At 38.3% G+C, this 20,438-nt stretch overlaps 1 protein-coding gene across 1 annotated transcript in view; it reads left to right on the top strand.

Moving 5' to 3' along the window:
• LOC126161352 (E3 ubiquitin-protein ligase UBR5) overlaps positions 1 to 20,438 on the top strand; it is a 349,964-nt gene that overhangs the window by 171,050 nt on the left and 158,476 nt on the right. Inside the window, exons 24-28 of the mRNA XM_049917120.1 lie at positions 695 to 861; positions 945 to 1,125; positions 1,525 to 1,726; positions 1,912 to 2,178; positions 18,378 to 18,519. Of these exons, the coding sequence (XP_049773077.1) occupies positions 695 to 861; positions 945 to 1,125; positions 1,525 to 1,726; positions 1,912 to 2,178; positions 18,378 to 18,519 (959 nt within the window). The remainder of the gene's footprint in view (positions 1 to 694; positions 862 to 944; positions 1,126 to 1,524; positions 1,727 to 1,911; positions 2,179 to 18,377; positions 18,520 to 20,438) is intronic.

Genomic DNA, 20,438 nt, shown 5'->3' with positions numbered 1-20,438 from the left:
AATGCGAATGGTGGCAGTGATGGTGAGGGCCAGTGTAAAAGCATCAGCAAACAAGATGATGCTCACTGTCTTTTGCGGTCTTCAATTGCAACAATACTCGTTGATTTCCTTGAACATAGAAACGCATTTAACAGGGACGTACTGTGAGACACTCTGTAGCCTACACAAGTCTATCAAGAGTAAACAGCGTAGGCTGTTCAAGGAGGGAGTGATTCTCTTGTATGATAACATGTGTCCACATGTCTCCAAGGTCAAATAAAGTGTAATGGCCAAGTTCAAGTTGGAGAAGGTTGAGCGTCCACCCTACAGCAGTCACCCTCTCGAAGGGAAGTGGTTCAAATTGGACAACAAATTTAAGGACACAGTGGAGGGCTGGCTGCTCTCGCAGCCTTGGGAATACTGGGAACAGGGAATCATCAGGCTCGTGAAACACCAGGATAGTTGTGCTTAGGCCTCTAGTGATTACTTTCAAAAAAGGCTTCAGTTATAACCACAGTGTTCTTTTGTACCTTTTCTTTTGAACGCCTCTCACAAAATTGAAGCATTAAAAATGGTGAGGGTGTTTAGTGACAGGATTTCTTATAGGTCTTTGCTGCTGAAGTATTTAATAGAAAACAGCACGAGGTAAATTTATCATGTTTGCATTATAGTGTACCTCAGCTTCTGTTTTCCTCGCTCATTTCTTTTCTTTCAGATGCTGGATACATTATTGACGACTCTTATACGTGAACTGCAGAATGAATGTATACCAGGGCGACAGGAAGATGCAAAGATAGTGGCACGTAGATTTGTACGCTCTGTTGCACGAATATTTGTAATCTTCAGCATAGAAATGGCTCCTAACACAGCAAAACGAAGGAGGTTCGATATATCTCATTTATTAAATTTCATTGTTGAGACACACATTGTAATTGTAAAGCTGTAACATTGTTTCTATTTCCTAGCCTAAACAGCATGTCACAACCTCTCATGAAATGCAAACGTGTGTTCCAAGCATTGATTAAATTGTCAGTGGAGGAACTTTGTGAGACAGCCGATTCTTTAATTGCTCCGGTTCGTCATGGTGTTGCAAGGCCAACAGCACCATTCAGCCTGCTTAGCTCTACAGTAGAAGTTATTAATGGGGTATGTTCTCATGTCTTTCATTTTCATTATGATTTTCACTCTGCCTTTCAATCAATGTGATGTATCACTGGTTACATACTTCATAGATATTAACTGTCACATGTGCTCATTTTAACAATATTGTGAAAATGCGGAATATTTTATGCAAACAGTTTGTTCAAGGATTTGTTTGAAACTTTATTTTATTGTTACTTTATTTAACTATTTAGGCGTCAGCAAGGAAACAAACACTCATAATAGTGGCATGTGTTTCGAGTTATTAATACAAATAAGAAATCAATTTTGTGATAAATTAGTGTTTGTGATTTAATCTCTTTGTAGAGTAATTTCCCAAAGCAGTTCAGTGCAGAATATCTTTCTATATGTAACTCTCTACTGTAGTATAAATTCATCATACAGGTTTCTGAGGAGCTGTTTTCGGTGGAACCTCTAGCACCCCACACAGGATTTATTGCAGGGCCAGGCAGAACACTGTCATCAAATATATCGGGTACAACTAGAGCTGGAGAAACGGCCAGACCGATGGGTCTGGTGTCCAATTCTCCCAGAGTACGCACTGTTGGAGGCATAGAGCTTATGGATGACACAGACACTGTTGAAGGTTAGTCTAACTTTATTAATGCTTTGTTGTAGAGCGTTGTTCACACCATAGTTGGCAAAACTTATACGCCTTCAGCAGTCATCGTATGTTATTCAATAAATTGATCCATTTTCCAACTACTCACTCGTGCCCTCTCATTTCCTACCATGGCTAGTTCAGAAAATGTAGGAGATTTTTTTTTCCAGGCCTCGTAGCTGAAGATGGTGATGGAGAAGGAAGCGAACAAGAAGATGCAGGTGACAGACCTGTCGGGGTGCCAGTTCCAGGAGAGCCTATGGAGAGTGAGGTATCAGATCTAGTTGGAGCAGATAATCAAGGAGATGGGGAATCTGACAATGAGCTAGATTTATTAGCCGAGACTGAATCTGATTCAGATGATAATCATAGTAATCAAGATGCTGCTTCAGCACAGAGGAGCGTACAGACTGGTGCTACAGCTGGTTCTGACACAGGTACACTACATGTTTGCTTGTTTGTTGCTGAATTTAAATTTATAAAATTATGAGATAGAAGAATTGGCCAGTGCTTACCTTCTGGGGGTGAATATTAATACTAAATGAAAATAATAAAATACACAACACTATCTTAGTTTTCAGAACTATTAGTTCCTTCCTCAGGGAGGGGAGAGGAATAAGTTGAACAAGGTACACCATGAAGTAAGTATCTAAGTGGGACAGTAATCAGTAGGTGTGTTGTACGTGTACAGGCAAACAAAGATTACAGTTTCAGAAAAATTGGACGATTTATTCGAGAGAGAGTGTTCAAAAATTGAACAGATCAGTCATTTGTTGGTCCAACTCTGGTCCTTATGCAAACTGTTTTTAGGTTTGGCATTGATTGATAGAGTTTTTGGAAATCCTTCTGAGGGGTATTGTGCCACATTCTGTGCAGTTGGCACATTAGACATTCAAATCTCGAGATAGTTGGAGGGCCCTGCCCATAACACTCCCAACATTCTCATTTGGGGAAAGATCCGGCAACCTTGCTGGTTAAGGTAGCCTCCCACAAGCACGAAGACAAGCAATAGAAACTACTACCACGTGTGGGCAGGCATTATCTTGCTGAATTATAAGCCCAGGAAGGGCAACAAAATGAGGCATGGAACATTGTTGACAAACAGCTGTGATGTAAGGGTGCTCCCGACGACAGCCGAAGGGATCTTGCTATGAAAAGCAATGGCACCCATGCCCATCCCTCCTGGTTATCAGGCCATATGGCAGGTGACAGTTGGTTTGGTAGCCCAATGCTGTCCAGGACATCTCAAGACATGTCCTTGACCTGGAATCTTATTGGCAGGAGTAGAAGTTTCTTCAGTGAGAGTCCAGTTTTGAACTGAGCCTCAATGACAGGTGAAGACGTGTCTGGAGATACAAGATAATTCCTGCCCAAACATGGCAAGAGTTTCTACTGTTTGTCTTGTAATCCTACCTTGGCCATAAGGTTGCTGGATGTCCCCCCAACTGAAAATGCTTGGAGCATTATGGACAGGGCCCTCCATCCATCCATCCAAGATTTTGACAATCTAAGTACCAATTGGACAGAATATGGCATGATACCCCTCAGGAGAACATCCAACAACTCCATCAATCAATGCCAACCCGAATAGCAGTTCAGGTATTAATTTCTTGTCTTTTGTCATCAACTCTCTTAAAATGGTTTGAGCACAGACCTGTAATTTATGGAGATTTGTTCTGTTGTGATATTCAGGAAAATCAGCCCTTTTACAATAACTGGTGATGGTCTTTAAAAATTATCAGATCTAAAGTAATGCCCACAAGTCAACAAAATATACCTGTTTCATTTACCTCCTGAAAGAAAGGCCATGAATCTCATACAGTGGCAAGACCCAAACTGAAGTTCAGAGGATCACAGCGTAACTCCTCAGTGAAGGAAGCTACTTACAGGACACTTGTAGGTACCAACCTCTGTGTGCTGTTTTTCCATCATGTTTTGCATTGAGCCAGATCGACAGGAGAATTAGCAGGATGTCACTGTATGTTTTACAAGAAGCTTATTTTTATATATAAAGTGCACTGCAAACTCCAATAGGACTACCTTTCTCTAATAACCTCAACATCAGAAAACTGTTGAACTCGAGCCATCCTTCTTTTTTTCCTCCTTCTTGTCATTCCAGCAGCAAACACTTCAAAAGGAAAATAGGACTGATCATCATAGTATCTATCTTCTGCTGTGTTGAGAGGTTCCGTGTGTGAAAGTAGATGCAGTTTTCTGTATACATAGAGATAGTATTCAAATATTCCAAAACTTAGCTATTCTGCTGTAAGTTGGAAAGCTTAGAATTTAATTTAGATAATACCAAATAAGGAACCAAAATAGATCAGGAAAATAAATAGAATTTCTAATGTTCTAGTTTAGCTCCTTGTCAAAGAGGTACCAAGGACAGTTAATAATATTGACAATAGGACATTTATTCTCTCCCTCTTTATGTAGCTTACTTGGTGCAAATAATTTATGGATGGATGGATCCATAACTTTCATATGTAACAAACGTTTTTTGAAACATTCTTATTGGGTCCTTGTCTAAATCAGTAGCACATTTGTTACTTTTCTATTTTTGAAATACATGCCAAAAAAATGAAAAAAACCTCCCCTATATGCATAAGAATGGTGTAAAAGTGCCCAACTGGCTCTTATGCAGTTCTCCAGTGTAATTTGTTTGCAGTGCAGGTCTCTCATGAAAATACACCCACTAAAGACTGTTTTGGTACTAATTATTTATTTCAGTAACAGTTGCCAAATGATATAACTGATTGTGACTGGTTTTGGGTGTTACGTTCCTTCAGATCAATGAAACACACAAATAATGTAAATAAAGGAAGATGTCTTTGCAATTACTTACACACACACACACACACACACACACACACACACACACATTCTGTGACAAATCAACAAAGTTTTGAACGAAAATTTACCTTGACCTCATAAATTTTGATGAAACTTGGTATATCTAGTGTCCCTATATAGTTATGAATGAAAACCTTAATTTTTTTTGTGATTTACGTAAAAATTTATTTAATGCCTTGAATTTTCAAATTTTTGTTGAAAATTTCTACACTCTGGAGTAGTTAATTGCCATTCCATCAGGAACAATATGAGATACATATCTGGAAAATATCATTTTAAGGCTATTTAGAGGGACGTTCAAGTGGTATGCAACATTATGGGGTTTAAAAATTAATTTTAAAAAGTTAATGAATTTTAATTTTCTAAAAGGAAGGCATATTTTTAAAATTTTGAAAAATCACAGAATTTCCTTGCACTATATTATTTACACCTCTGAAGTTCCATTTTGTGATCACCATGGGATCAGGTCAAATGAGGAGTAAATCTACTAAATTAACGCATGCCCGAACCACATTAAATGAGACAGATATTGCAAACTGTGCAACTATATCGTAAAATTTGTGGCAGTCTGTGTGAATGGTAGCTCACAGTGTCACTGCAGAATGTCGTGAGTTGTTTATGTGTACCTTTATTACATGTTTTTTAAATCTGTCCAATATTTCAAAGTATACGGGTGAATTTGGGCAAAAATTGACTTTTTTTAAAATTAAAATTACATTCTTTCTATTTCACTTTAGTAACTTTCAACGCATATTATGGAAGTCCATCATTAGGAAAACGTGATAAGGATTGAGATAATGAATACTGCTACGGTTGTACTCTCTTCATTCCATGCTGAGCGCTGCTTTTGTTGTAAAGCTTGACTGTGCTGAGAATGGTGTCCCGGGCACTATGAAACACTTATTGTTCAATTTTATGGGATCTATCTGGCAAAAAAAAAATCAGATTTATGCACATATTCCAATTTGATATCTTTGCTTGATAAAGGACTAAATTTCTTTTTGTTATTCCTCACAGTTATTGTGCAGCATAAAACTGAGTAAAGTGTTGTACAAAATTTTGAAGGGTTTGCAGAGATAAAATCAGGTTGCATAGATTTTGTGGATGGTTGATTTTAGATAATACAATGCAGAAAATAAAATCTGGACAAGATATCAAACTTTTATTTAAAATTGAGAGCAGAATGATATCTCACTACATTCTCAAGATTTTGGTTTTTATATCCAATAGACAGTCAGCGAAGGGGTGTCAGGAACATGTGATCATAAAAATCATCATATTTCATAAATGGTTCAAGATACTGAAAAGAGGGTTTTTGAAAATGATAGTATGCAAAGACACACGTTGTGCAGTAAACATCCAGTAATTTTTATCCAACTAGGTATGAAAGAAGGTTTTCCGCAGCAGAGAGAGAAGGTAGGCAGAATGCCATGCGTAAAAACAGTGGGAACACAAAGGCGTTGACCTAGTTATTCAATAGAAATCACTCAATTTTCTGTATACAATAATTTGCCTCAGTCAATATAATGAACAGATCTATCTAAAAGTTCCAGGTCAAAATTACACCACACTTTAGCACCTTTCTTGCTCTTATACATTCTCACCATTGTCCGAAATTGTGCCGCACAGTACACATTTTTGTAAAAATCATTGTTATAAAATAACTTTAATGCTGTAGGCTACTGATCTCGTTGATAACTGCAATTGTATTACTTTTCCACCAGTTGCAACAATAGAAAGTTGATGACATTGCATAAACTTTCAACAGTGAAACTGTGTCTCAGATATTTACCTAGATAAATGTTCGACACAGAAAATGCAGTTTTAAACAATCTGATGGCCAACTTCACAAATTTAAGCAGCAGTGAAAAGAAAATTGTGGTTTTAACGTGCCTTCTTGAATCGTGGAATGTAAGGCTGACAAAGCAGGAGTTCAGTGCCCCAAAATACATGGCTCACCAAGCAAAGTAGCTATTACAGAATAGAGGTATTTTGGCAAGTCCAGGTCAAAAACCAGGGAAACGTCTGCCAGTAGAACCTGTCCACACCATTTGGTCATTTTGTGAAAGTGATGACATACAAAGGGCCATGCCTGGAATAAAGGATTGTGTTTCAATGAAGGAGACTGGCAGTCAGAAAATTAAGGTTCCAAAGTGACTTGTTCTTTGTGATTTAATAGAGGCATGCAGAATGTTTAAAGAAAATTTTCCTAATATGCCCGTTAGCTTTTCCAAATTTGCAGAGATGAAGTTTAAAAACTGTATTCTAGCAGGCCCCTGTGGTACGCACACAGTGTGCTTATGTGCCATTCACTAAAATTAGACCCGATTGAAAATGCGAGGTTGAACTCGGTAACAAGTGGATAAATGCAGACATATAAACGTAATCTTGCAAAGCTTCCCAAAGCTTCCGTACTATCCACCATCAGTAGATAGTCAGTTGGAAGACTTTAATTCATGCCTTGGAAATAAGGAAATCTCGACCATACTTCAGAAGATACTCGAAGAATAGCTGATAGACAATATCATCTTTTGACAGTGGATTTCTGTGGACAGGTGTAAATTGGAAACATTACAAAAATCAACTGCAGAGTTCATCAATTTATTATGCAATAAGTTTTCTGCGTTGGTCTGTCATGACTTGTTGCAAAACAACAAAGTTCAATGATACACTTTAGAGGAAGCCTACAAGATTCACAGTTTGCTGTGTACTGTGGGTTTTCTGAGAACTATTCATTTTTGAAGCGGGATGAGGTCCAGAGCTATCGTTGGACAAGTCAGCATGCCACTGTTCACCCATTTGTTGTGTACTACAAAGGAGAAACAGAAACACAGCATCTCAGTTATGTTGTTATTTCAGACTGTCTTGAACATAACAATGTGGCTGTTTACTGCTTCCAGAAAAGTTTGGAACAGCCACATGACAGTCAGATCCTTACACCTCGGCAGATTTTCAGCTGGGCAGTAAAAGACATCGCTGGAGTATGTTTTACATTTGTAACTCGGGACAAATAAGTAGAGACAGCCACATTTCTAAACAGTTGCTCCAGGGTCTTAAACGTTTCATGCATTCACTCGTGTAGTTTCAGATACGACAAAAATCTTTGTCAAGATATTCTTATATGCTCAAAGTTCATTACAACATATCACCACCAAACCCCAAGAAATACTTTCATTGACAGGTATAAATGGATACATAACTACAGTACAGTATACAATCACAAGTGGTGGCTTGCATACATTTTAACACAGAAGAAGAAGAAAAAGAAAGTGATGATGAACTAAAGGTGACATTTCTTCATCCATGAAGTCTATGTTCTTTTGCATACCCAGAGAAGCCAAATGGTATGTGGATTCGTGTGGAGGATGTTCTATGTAAGATAACCCAGTGACTTCAACAGGCTGAATATACACCTTGCCTGAAAATGACATGGTCAGAACCAACAAAGCCTTCACAGTTAATTCCAATGTAAAAGAAGTTTTGATAGACACAGCTGTTCATAAGTTATAAGCAGTTGTGATAGACACAGCTGTTCATAAGCATAATGTTGTAAGTAATTTTTTTGAAATTAGTTTGGTGATTTCTGAATGTAGAACCTTTATGCAACAATATTATGAAAAGTAAAGTCGCTACTTACCATATAGCAGAGATGCTGAGCCGCAGATAGGCACAAAAAAAAACAAAAAGAATGTTACAGATGAAGCTTTTGGACAGTAAGGGCGTCATCAATGATAGACGAGACACACACGTAGACATGAGACTGCAGTCTCTTGCCTGAGACTGCAGTGGTTGTGTGTGTGTGTGTGTGTGTGTGTGTGTGTGTGTGTGTGTGTGTGTGCGCGTGCGCGTGCGTCGTCGTCGTCTATTGTTGGCGAAGGCCTTGCTGGCCAAAAGCTTTATTTGTGACATTCTTTTTGTTTTGTTGAGCCTATCTGTGACTCGGCAACTCTGCTGTATGGGTAGTAACAACTTTTCTTTTCATAATATCATTACATTACATTCCAACCTGGATTTTCCATTGTTTGATTTGAACCTAAGCAAGGAAATTTTGTAAGTTTTTCCAAATTTTAAGAGTATGCCATTTTTTAGAAAATTAAGTTTTAAAATTTATTTAATATTTTAAAAACCTTTAATTTTTAAACATTGTCATGTTGCGTACCATCTAAAGAGCTTTAAAATGACACATTTTGCAGGTTTGTATCTCATCTGGGTACGTAGAAAATGACAATTTAGTACCCCAGGCTGTACCAATTTTTAACAAAAATATGAAAATTTAAAGCTTCATAAACTTTCAATTACATTATGAATTTTTTTATTGTTTTCATTAATAATTATGAAGAGACACTAGGTACACCTAGTTTCATAAAAACCTGAGAATGTCAAACTTAATCAGTGTGTTGATTTGACACGGAATGACACTGCTGTATCTAAAAGTGTGACAAGAGTACTTGTTGACCTTCAGTGACATGCGTCTGCTGCTGGTGTTGGATGAGTATCTCTGTGTGTGTGCTTTTTTCCTTACTAAATGAAGCACTGATGAAATGTGCTGCTTCTCAGTAAAGATTGAAAGAGGCTTTTGTAACTTACCTCCTTTGTAGATGGACTTCACTTCTGGAGAATTCTTCCGATTAATCTTGGTCTGTCATCTATCTTTACCGCACTTAATTTTATCTAGTTGTTCTACTTTAAATCACAAAGATATTTCACTAGTGTAAGTCTTTCACATTGCATTTAGCAACATTAATTTTTAATGTTACATGTAAACACGTCAGGCTGTTGGCGTACCAGTCTCCATCAAGGTTGCAACACAAGTCTTTTTAATGTCAGTGCAGCCATTTGTAGCAAAGAACGTGCTATGGTACACTGCAGTTGACAAAATGAGCTTTAAGCAGATGACAGAACATGTTAAGGGGAACAACTTTTGTTAAGAGACAAAATGTTTTCTGATGCTTCCTGGTGCCGCTAGGCATCCTTTGTATTTTCTGGCAATGGGATGAGGAGATTCACCAAATTAGCACGATTTCTACAAGAAAACTTTAAGAATAACTCTCTCTCTCTCTCTCTCTCTCTCTCTCTCTCTCTCTCTCTCTCTCTCTCTAAGTATAAGATGTATGGATGCTGCAGAGACAGTCTGCACTCTGCCAGATCTCAGGGACATAAACATTGTAAAAGGGTGGGGACGGATGGTATCACTGGAAAGCTTCAGTGAGCATTTTGTCTCTAACAAAAGTTGTTCCCCTTGACGCGATAAGCCACCTTTAAACTTTTGATGCAGACACACACACACACACACACACACACACACACACACACAGGGTGTTTGGGGAGGAAAGGTCAATATTTTACACAGTGATAGTATAAGTAGTTCTGAACAAAAAATGTTGTATAAAGATAGGTACGCAAATGCTTTATTAGGGAGGTATGGATATTGAAAGGAACTTTAATTCTGCGAAATTGATGTGCACGATGTGAACGTATTTGCAATACTGTAACAGGGTGTATACGACCCGGGACAACCGGGAAATCCGGGAAAAATCCGGGAATTTTTTCATCCGGGAGAAAACCGGGATAAACCCGGGAATTTTTCAGAATTCCGGGAAATTTTCATTGTTTTAGGTTTCAGTTAAATGTTTGTAATTTTGACAGCAGAATTGATTCTCTAGCAAAGAATGTTGTTGTATCCTGCTACTGGAGAATGATACTGCAGCAATAAAATATATAGACGAGAGGAAAAAAAATAGAAGTTTAGTGGCAAAGGAAATGTGCAATTTACAACAACAAAACACCGTGCACGCACAAGCTTCTGCAAATAGGAAAAATATGTCATAGGCCATAGGGCGCAGACTGTAATTCTTCGTAACAATAAACTACTTGCTATGAGCGTGACGTCACAACTGTTGACATTAGGTTCGTTTGACCAATTGCCAGCGGTCTGTTGAGCATGCGCATTTGACTCCCGTATAAGCAGTACCTTCTCCCGCTTCCCGCTACTTGAAGTTTGGCTTTTAGCTGTATCGGTAGTAGCTGCAAGCAGCCAGATGCAAACGAGAAAAATTGTTCTCGCGCGCCCTAGGTGCCAGATCACGCTTGCACAGAGTTGTCTGAGTTGTAGTGGGGAGGGGTTTAACCTCCACGTGACCCGTGTTTACGTTAAGTGATTTCGCTGCTTCTCTTCGTGTATAGCTCCCACGTCAAATGAAAACAAAACGGATTTCTGTGGCCGGGTGCTATCAAGTGAATTAAAATACATTCACATAATTATGGAGGGCAAAAATATATTACTAATTTCAGTTTTCTGATTTTATTTTATTTCCAAGTTAGTAGCAGTCAAGCATTAATCGCCTTGCAGAACAGTGAAGTTATTTTTGCAAGTTTGCTAAAGAAATTTGGCTTTATTAATCTTTCCGCTGTGGCAATCATTTTATTTGAAACAAAGTGTTTCATTCTACAGTATTGGCTAGTTCCAACTGTTCGCTGAATTTCAAGTGCACGTTATCTTCTGCCGTCACGTCATAATAAAGAACCAAAAATGAGATCGTAGAGTACTGGTGCTCCAAGAAAATTTACATCCCAAAAACCACACTGGAAAGCTTAATATCAGATGGGACCTACTTCATTGTGAATCTGGAAAAAGCCAATTTGCACTTCAAGCCGAATTACGCATTTTAGTATGGTTTACGAAATTCCGATGCTCTTTGGAGTATCCTCTGATGCCCTGTTTCTTTTATGGTGTAATGTAAACTCTCTTAGTGCTTTATACACACGAACATACGGGTTTCCCACACCACTGCAGTTGCACACGCACAATACTACCTGTTTTCTGGCGCTCTCGCAACTGGTAAATCGAACCTATTTCTAACAGACTCCGGATAGTATTGCGAACGATGGTTACAAAAGCGTTACTTTCTATGTAATTTTCTTTTTACGCAAGATGAATTACGTTACGTGTGAGAAAGTGTGATGGATATCTAAATCACAGAGCGTTCGAAACTGAACAGTTTGGGGACCAGCCACTTACAAGAATTTCGAACCAAGACATTTATGGCATAATTTTAAATTTACTGTCACGTTTGTGTGATGTATCTTAAAGAATAACACACGCAAAAATAGATCAATATTACATGTGAAAGCTTAGCTTCTGTTGTAGCGTGTTAATCTTAGAGACTAATATTATATGTGAAAGCTTAGCTTTTCTTGTAGATATACGGTACTGTGTACATTAATGTAAACCGTTAACTTTTCCTCTTGCGTGGTCGCGCTATGTAACCAGTGATCTTGCTATTGGCTGACTATAACACGTGTCCTATGCTCTGAATAGCTGCTGTCATCGGCTGGCGAGATCTCGTGGCTTGAGATATGACTCGCTTACAAAAGGACATCGCAACCTCGGTTTCAACGCTCCGGAAACTAACGCGCTGTGTTTGGTGCAATTCGAATTTATACTTCCGTAATACTAAAATATGCAGCTTATATGTTGCTGCAAATCAAAGGTCTTTCCAAAACTTCTCTCCTTTTCTTTATTAAAAGTCTCTCCAAAACTTATCTGCCCCGTCTTTCTTTTTTTTTTCCGGGAAGTTCTACGCGATTGTATAAAATGTTAACCATTCAAAGGATTGATAAGTTTTACAGTTCCGAGGGAAAATCTACGGAAAACCTACTGTCACTTAGCACAGAAAAAGTGTATTTTCGCCCGGGAAAAAGCATATTTTTTAAACGGGATATCCGGGAGAAATCCGGGAATTTTTTTTCTTTGTCCCCGTATACACCCTGTGTAATGTGATTTTCTTGAAAACAATGTTACAGAGTAGTAGTTATGTTACATCTTTTTACATAATGTTTTTCTACTTTGCATTTAGTTCATAATGTATTACAACATGTATGTTACATGCATTCGGTTGAAAAAGGTGTACCATGTCTTTTACAAATGGCTTTAAGACTTATCGTACTGATGATGTACAGTTCACAGAACACGTTCGAATATCCCACCATGAATGTCAATGCACTTTTGTGCTCTAGCGATAACATGTTGTGTTGCTTGTTCTGTTGCCTGTGGTTGGTTCCTAATCAATTCACAGGGTGTTTACGATCCGGGAGAAATCCGGGAATTTTTTTCATCCGGGAAAAATCTGCGAATTTTTTAGGATTCTGGGAATTTTTCATTGTTTTAGTCTTCAGTTAAATTTTTGTAATTTTGACTGGTAAGAACCGATACTCTAACAAAGGATATTACTGTATCCCACTACTGCAGAATAATACTTCAACAATAAAACATAAACACGAGAAAAAAATGAAAATAACTTAAATTGCAAAGGAAATGTGCCACATACGACGACAACACACAGTGCTCAAGCACATGAAGTCAGAACTGTTTACATTAGATTCATTTTAGCAGTTATGAGCGGGCTCGTGCGCATGCACACTTGAGTCATGTTCGAGCAGCAGATTCTCCCACTTCTGGCTACAGGAATGTGGCTGTTGGCTGTGGGGGCTATACGAGCTGGGCGGAGTAAAGCCGAACAGATGAATGCCAATCACTGTCTGATTATGTGGTTGATTTTGTTTGCAAATGATCGCTACACTAGTAAGGACCAGTTGTACAGTCCCCAGCTAGCAGCTGCTTAACTTCTATTCTGGAAGTAACGCGGAAAATGTGTTGTATGAACACGTAGTAACACCTAACCAGAAAACAATTGCGGGGTAACTAAACCTGTGATTCTGGCAGGGTTAGTTAAATTAATCAGCGAACAGATTTTGACAATTGTAGGAATAGCTGCAGAATTGGTGATGGCAAGATTGTTTGTTAGAATGAGGAAAGAGAAGAAATGGAGACATCACACAAGTTATGGAAGAATAAGACAATTCCAAATTTATATAAAATTTCTTAATACTACTTTTCGATCTCATGCTTGAGAAACTGGTGCGTATGAACGAAATGATTCAAATGGCTCTGAGCACTATGGGACTTATCATCTGAGGTCATCAGTCCCCTAGAACTCAGAACCACATAAACCTAACTAACGTAAGCATATCACACACATCCATGCCCGAGGCAGGATTCGAACCTGCGACCATAACGGTCGCGCAGATACAGACTGAAGCGCCTAGAACCGCTTGGCCACACCAGCCAGCCTGAATGAAATGTTAAACTACTTCCTAACATTATTGCTTGCAGTAGGCCTAATAGGCATTTGATATTGGCACTTAGTGAATTATATTCTGTCGTGTTATAAAAATGGCCACTTGTGCCAAAACAGTGTCATTTATTTGGTGTGTCTTACAAAATTGCTCCAATATTAGAAAGGCCTCTTTTGTTTTATCTAACAGACAGTGTCAAAATAGATGTAACCAGATCGAGAAACCACGCCAGTCTTGGGTATTATTTGTGTTAACAGCTTTTTCAATATTAGATAATGACATTTCGATTTTTCATGTAGTGAATCGTTTGACGAGCTTTGATGAGTTAATAGATTCTTTTGCAGAAAGAAAAGCATGTCACGTAAAGCTGTAGCAAGATTAGAGAGAGAAGGAAAAAAAAAAAAAATGCTAGGAGCTAAGGACTGAAGAAATGTGTAATTTATTGCTTGTCTCTTTTCTTTATTGGTTTTACGTATCCTATATTTAATTTTATGTTGCACAAAACAGCAAGTTATTAGCTGATAGACAATAAAGAGTGCAAATATTCTGAAGAGTTCGTGTTCTCCCGATTACAAATAATCCCATCCGCTATTAATTGCGGTTTTTTTTTTTTTTTTTTTTTTTTTTTTTTTTTTTTTTTTTTTTTTTTATATAAAAAGAGGGGCAGGCTGTCAAATCGGCCGACTGGGAGCAGGAGAGGCACCACAGGGCATTTCAACTTCCGCTGTCCTGAATATAGTTTGATGGTATCCAGTACAAAATATACACATTTCAATTCCACAAAGCGAAATACAATGACGTGCGATAGAAGAATGCTTTATGAAGAGGCGTGGCACTGCACTTTGGCACACTTAAGACCAAGTAACATGTGTTACATTTTCTCAAACACATACATTTTATGTTTAAGACATTTTCAGAAAAATGTGCGCTACAACATGTGCATATTTTTGCAAATTCGATTTTTAATTATTTTTTATTTATTTATTTATTTTTACTATTGTCCCAGTTTGCAAATATCTTAGATCCGAGGCTGATGCGCAGAGCAGTCTGAGTTATAGTGGATAGTCTTCACGTGACCCGTGTTTACATTTAGCGATTTTGCTGTTTCCCCTTAGTTCACTCTCACGCCAAATGAAAACAAAACTTCTGTGGCCGGGAGCTATCAAGTGAATTAAAATACATTCACATAATTCTGGAAGGCTAAAATATGTCATTAGTTTCAGATTTTATTTTATTTCTACCTTTTTGACTGTCAAGCATTAATCGCCTTGCAGAACAATGAAGTTATTTTTGTCTGTTTGCTAAAGAAATTTGACTTTTATTATTTATTAACCTTTTCCGCAGAGGAAGTCAATGTATTTGAATCGAAATGTTTAATTCCACAGTACTGGCTAGTTTCAACTGTTCGCTGCATTTCAAGTGCACGTTTTCATCTTCTAGCACATATGGCGTTATGTCATAATAAAGAACCAAACATGATATAATACAGTACTGGTGCTCCAAGAAAATTTACATCCCGAAAACCACACTGAAAAGCTTAATATCAGGTCGAGGTCTACTTGATTGACAATCTGGACATAGGAATGTGCTTCTTAAGTATGCACTTTAAATGTGCACACTTAAGTTATGGTTCACGAAATTCCGATGCTCTTGGAGTATCCTCTGATGTCTTGTTTCTTTTGTGACGTAATGTATGTTCTTTCAATGTTTTACACGTGTGTACATGCAGACTTTCTGTGTCATGGTAGCTGCGCAAGCGCGGTGACGCCTGTTATGTGCGCTCTGGCAACTGCTGAAACGAACCTATTTCTAACAGATCATGGGAAAATATTGCGAAAGGTGGTTCTAAAAGCGTTACTTTCGAAGTAAATATCCTTTTATGTAAGTTGAACTATGTGCGAGAATGTACCATGAATTTCATAAATCACAGAGCGTTTGACTCTCATTTAAAAATCAGCTCTTTGATGACAAGCCATTAAGAAGAATTTCAAACCCTGAAGATCAGACATTTGTCATTATTAAAAATTTTACTGCCACATTTGTGTGATTCTTAAAGTGTAACGCACGCAAAAAAGATCAACATTATATGCGAAATCATGGCTTCTGTTGCAGCTTATTAACCTTAGAGACCAATATTATATGTGAAAGCTTTGCTTTTCTTGTAGCAACACTATGTATATTAATTTAAACTGTTAACTTTCCCTGTTTGTGTTCGCGCTACGTAACAGTGATGTTGCGGTTGACTGACTACATCACGTGTCCTGTGCCCTGAATATCAACTGTCATTGCATGCCGAGATCACATGACTTGAGCTATGACTGGCTTACAGAAATGCATCGCAATCTCGATTTCAGTGATTCGGAAAGTGTTAAAGTGTTTGGTGGAATTCCAATGTATACTTTCGTAATACGAAGACACGCAATGTACATGTTGCTGCACATAAGATATTTCCAAAACGCATCTTTTTCTCTGAGTTTCGTTTTCTAAAGTGCTGGCAAATTCTAAGCCCATGTATAAAACCTTAACCATTCAAAGGATTGATAGGGGAAAATATACTATCACTTAACACGGAAAAAGTGTGTTTTCACCCAGGAGAAAGTGTATTTGTAACTGGGAAATCTGGGAAAAATCTGGGAATTTTTCTTCTTTGTCCACATATACATCCTGATTCAGCAGTGTCCATGTGATGAAGCACTTCATCTCATGTATTTACCTTCACTTTGTGCACATCTGATTTCATCCAGCCCTATAAACAGAAATCTAAAGGTGTAAGGTCAGGTGACCTTGGAGGCCAGTTAATTGCACCGCCATGGCCAATCCAGCAATTAGGGTAGGTATGGTTCAGATGGTCCCTCACACGTAAGGTAACATGTGGAGGGGCACTGTCATGTTGAAAGTACATTCCAGTTTGCTTGGCTAAAGAAACGTCTTCCAATAGTTCCACAAATGAATTTCAAAAAAATGCAGGTACCTCTCTCCCGTCAATCATTGATTGATAATAAATGGACCTATCAAAAGGTTACCAATCATGCCACACCAAATATTTATGGCAAATGAACTTGTAAATTGCTTTCCACTGAAGCTTGTGTATTTTCCCCATGGGCATCGATGATTATTGTGTGTGTTGTTTATTCCATGTTGTGAAAACTGGGCTTTGTCAGTGAATAGTATGTATGGAAGCAAATAACTATTCTCAATCACCCTGTGACAGAATTGAAGTTGTTGGGCATTGTCGCCAACGTGGAGATTTTGGACACGCTGTATGTGAAATGGATACAGGTTTTCCGCATGTAATGTTTCCTATACAAGTGTGTGTGGGACATTCATATGCAGGGACATTTTTCGTATGCTCGTACTGGGACTCCATCAACACTTGCGATAATTTCTTCCTGTTCTTGCAAAGTATGTTGACGTGCGCACTCGCACAAAAAATGTCTGCTTGGAAGAGAGCCTGTTGCATGGAAAGTGAGAAACAGTTTGGTAAACCATGCAATCAGGTAAACGCTGAGTCAGATTGCGCCTGTGGTTTTCTTCTCTTGCAGCGGTAGCACCATAAATATACACCATATCTGAGTATTCCTCACTACTGTAGACTTGTGGCAGTGTTAGCAGTGCTTGTACGAACACAGTTAACACCACACACTACACAGCTAACCGATCCATCACCGGTACACTACACAATGCGGCTTACACAACGAAACTGCACAAACAACGGGTGATTATACTACATACATCACACAACCATAATACGTGGTAGGTTGCATAGTGTAAACATAGCATGTACCTGTGTTGCAAGAAAATCATGTAACGTTACAGTTGTCTTGCGTATACGTTATGCACATCAATTTTTCATAATTCCAGTTCCTTTCAATACCCGTACCTCCTTAATGAAGCATTTGCGGACCTATGTTCATATAACATTTTTTGTTCAGAATTACTTATACTAGCACTGTTCAAACACCCTAAAATACTAGTGGTGCAACTTTTTGTGACTGGTGGGCCAACAGTCTCAGCTGTGTTTGTTTTGAAATTAAAAATTAAGTTGTATTTTGACTTTGCATTAATCTAGTGCAGGTGCTTATGACTGCCTTTAGCCGTAGCCGATGCTGTCACCTTGTTCAGTTCCTCTCAACTGTACATAAATAAGAGAAAGCCAGCCACTCACCTATTGCAGACAGACATGTGGTGCATAGAAAACATGTGACAAAAACAGTTTCATTAGCTTTAGAGTTCTGGTTCTTATTTGTAATAGACAGTACTCCCCCATTCACACTTACTACCATGCAGACACCCAAACACACACACTCCAACATACCCATTCAGCTAGTGGTACATTCTGTCTGGTATGCACACGCATAGACTCACACCCAAAAGGTCTTTTTTGTATTCTTTACCTTTATATTACTGGGAGAAGAATTCAAAGATAATTATCATTTCCTTTATGCTTCTTACGTTGAAACGTAATTAGTGATGTGCAGTGTCTCATTGACTTTCACTTTCAACTATCTAACACAATAATCAGCATTTGTTGTTTTGCCAAGTTTATAATTTGGTTCTGTTAGTTCTTTATCATTAAATTTGTTTGTTTCTATGTACCATTACCGCATGATATTAAGAAGATTGATGATCAGCTGCTGGAGTGTTGCAGGTATTGCTTCATTGCTGCTTTTCCCAGAGGATGATTCTGCCGAGTCCAGTCAGCAGGAGGATGATGAATCAGAAGCTGGTGAATCTGATGAACATGATACAGAAGAATTTGCCTTGGCAGATGAACAGTTGGAGAGGAGAAGGTATGGTTCAGACAATAACATCGATTTCTAATATGTTAACTGTAACTTTAAGCATGTTGTTGTTGTGGTCTTAAGTCCTGAGACTGGTTTGATGCAGCTCTGCATGCTACTCTATCCTGTGCAAGCTTCTTCATCTCCCAGTACCTACTGCAGCCTACATCCTTCTGAATCTGCTTAGTGTATTCATCTCTTGGTCTCCCTCTACGATTTTTACCCTCCACGCTGCCCTCCAATACTAAATTGGTGATCCCTTGATGCCTCAGAACATGTCCTACCAACCGATCCCTTCTTCTAGTCAAGTTATGCCACAAACTCCTCTTCTCCCCAATCCTATTCAGTACCTCCTCATTAGTTACGTGATCTACCCATCTAATCCAGCATTCTTCTGTAAAACCACATTTCGAAAGGTTCTATTCTCCTCTTGTCCAAACTATTTATCGTCCACATTTCACTTCCATACATGGCCACACTCCATACAAATACTTTCAGAAACGACTTCCTGACATTTAAATCTATACTCGATGTTAACAAATTTTTCTTCTTCAGAAACGCTTTCCTTGCCATTGCCAGTCTACATTTTATATCCTCTCTACTTCGACCATCATCAGTTATTTTGCTCCCCAAATAGCAAAACCCCTTTACTACTGTAAGTGTCTCATTTCCTAATCTAATTCCCTCGGCATCACCCGACTTAATTCGACTACATTCCATCATCCTCGTTTTGCTTTTGTTGATGTTCATCTTATACCCTCCTTTCAAGACACTGTCCATTCCGTTCAACTACTCTTCCACATCCTTTGCTGTCTCTGGCAGAATTACAATGTCATCGGTGAACCTCAAAGTTTTTATTTCTTCTCCATGGATTTTAATACCTACTCTGAATTTTTCTTTTGTTTCCTTTACTGCTTGCTCAAGATACAGATTGAATAGCACCGGGTAGAGGCTACAACCCTGTCTCACTCCCTTCCCAACCACTGCTTCCCTTTCATGTCCCTCGACTCTTATAACTGCCATCTGGTTTCTGTACAAATTGTAAATAGCCTTTCGTTCCCTGTATTTTACCCCTGCCACCTTCAGGATTTGAAAGAGAGTATTCCAGTCAACATTGTCAAAAGCTTTCTCTAAGTCTACAAATGCTAGAAACGTAGGTTTGCCTTTCCTTAATCTAGCTTCTAAGATAAGTCGTAGGGTCAGTATTGCCTCACGTGTTCCAGTATTTCTACGGAATCCAAACTGATCTTCCCCGAGGTCGGCTTCTACCAGTTTTTCCATTCGTCTGTAAAGAATTCGTGTTAGTATTTTGCAGCTGTGACTTATTAAACTGGTAGTTTGGTAATTTTCACATCTGTCAACACCTGCTTTCTTTGGGATTGGAATTATTATATTCTTCCTAAAGTCTGAGGGTATTTCGCCTGTCTCATACATCTTGCTCACCAGATGGTAGAGTTTTGTCAGGATTGGATCTCCCAAGGCTGTCAGTGGTTCTAATGTAATGTTCTCTACTTTAAGCTACTGTTGTCTACTTTAAGCATAAACAGTAATTTATTTTGATGTGCAAATAGTGAAAAAAAAAAGGAATAAATGACAGGAACAATATTCAGCAAATTCCATAGTGAATTCACCATTACACCAAAAGATATAACGTAAAATTGTGTTGCATTTTCTTTCTACAGTTCATGTTGCAGATATAAAACAGTTATTATACAGCTCCATATAATACATACAACATGCCTTTACATATATTCCTTATAGAATACATAAGTTGCACTTCCCAATGATACTTAGTAACTTGGTGTGTACTTGAAGTCCTGATCTGCATTGAAATTTTACTTGAATGACATGAGTGCAGTTGGCACTCAAGATAGGAAAATATGACAGGTTAAGCAGATATATCATCTCCCACATTCAGACACATTATT

Source organism: Schistocerca cancellata, chromosome 2 (genome assembly GCF_023864275.1).
Source record: "Schistocerca cancellata isolate TAMUIC-IGC-003103 chromosome 2, iqSchCanc2.1, whole genome shotgun sequence".
NCBI classification, from domain to species: domain Eukaryota; kingdom Metazoa; phylum Arthropoda; class Insecta; order Orthoptera; family Acrididae; genus Schistocerca; species Schistocerca cancellata.
Note: the sequence above shows the minus strand (reverse complement) of the source record. Positions and strands in the feature narration are given on the sequence as shown.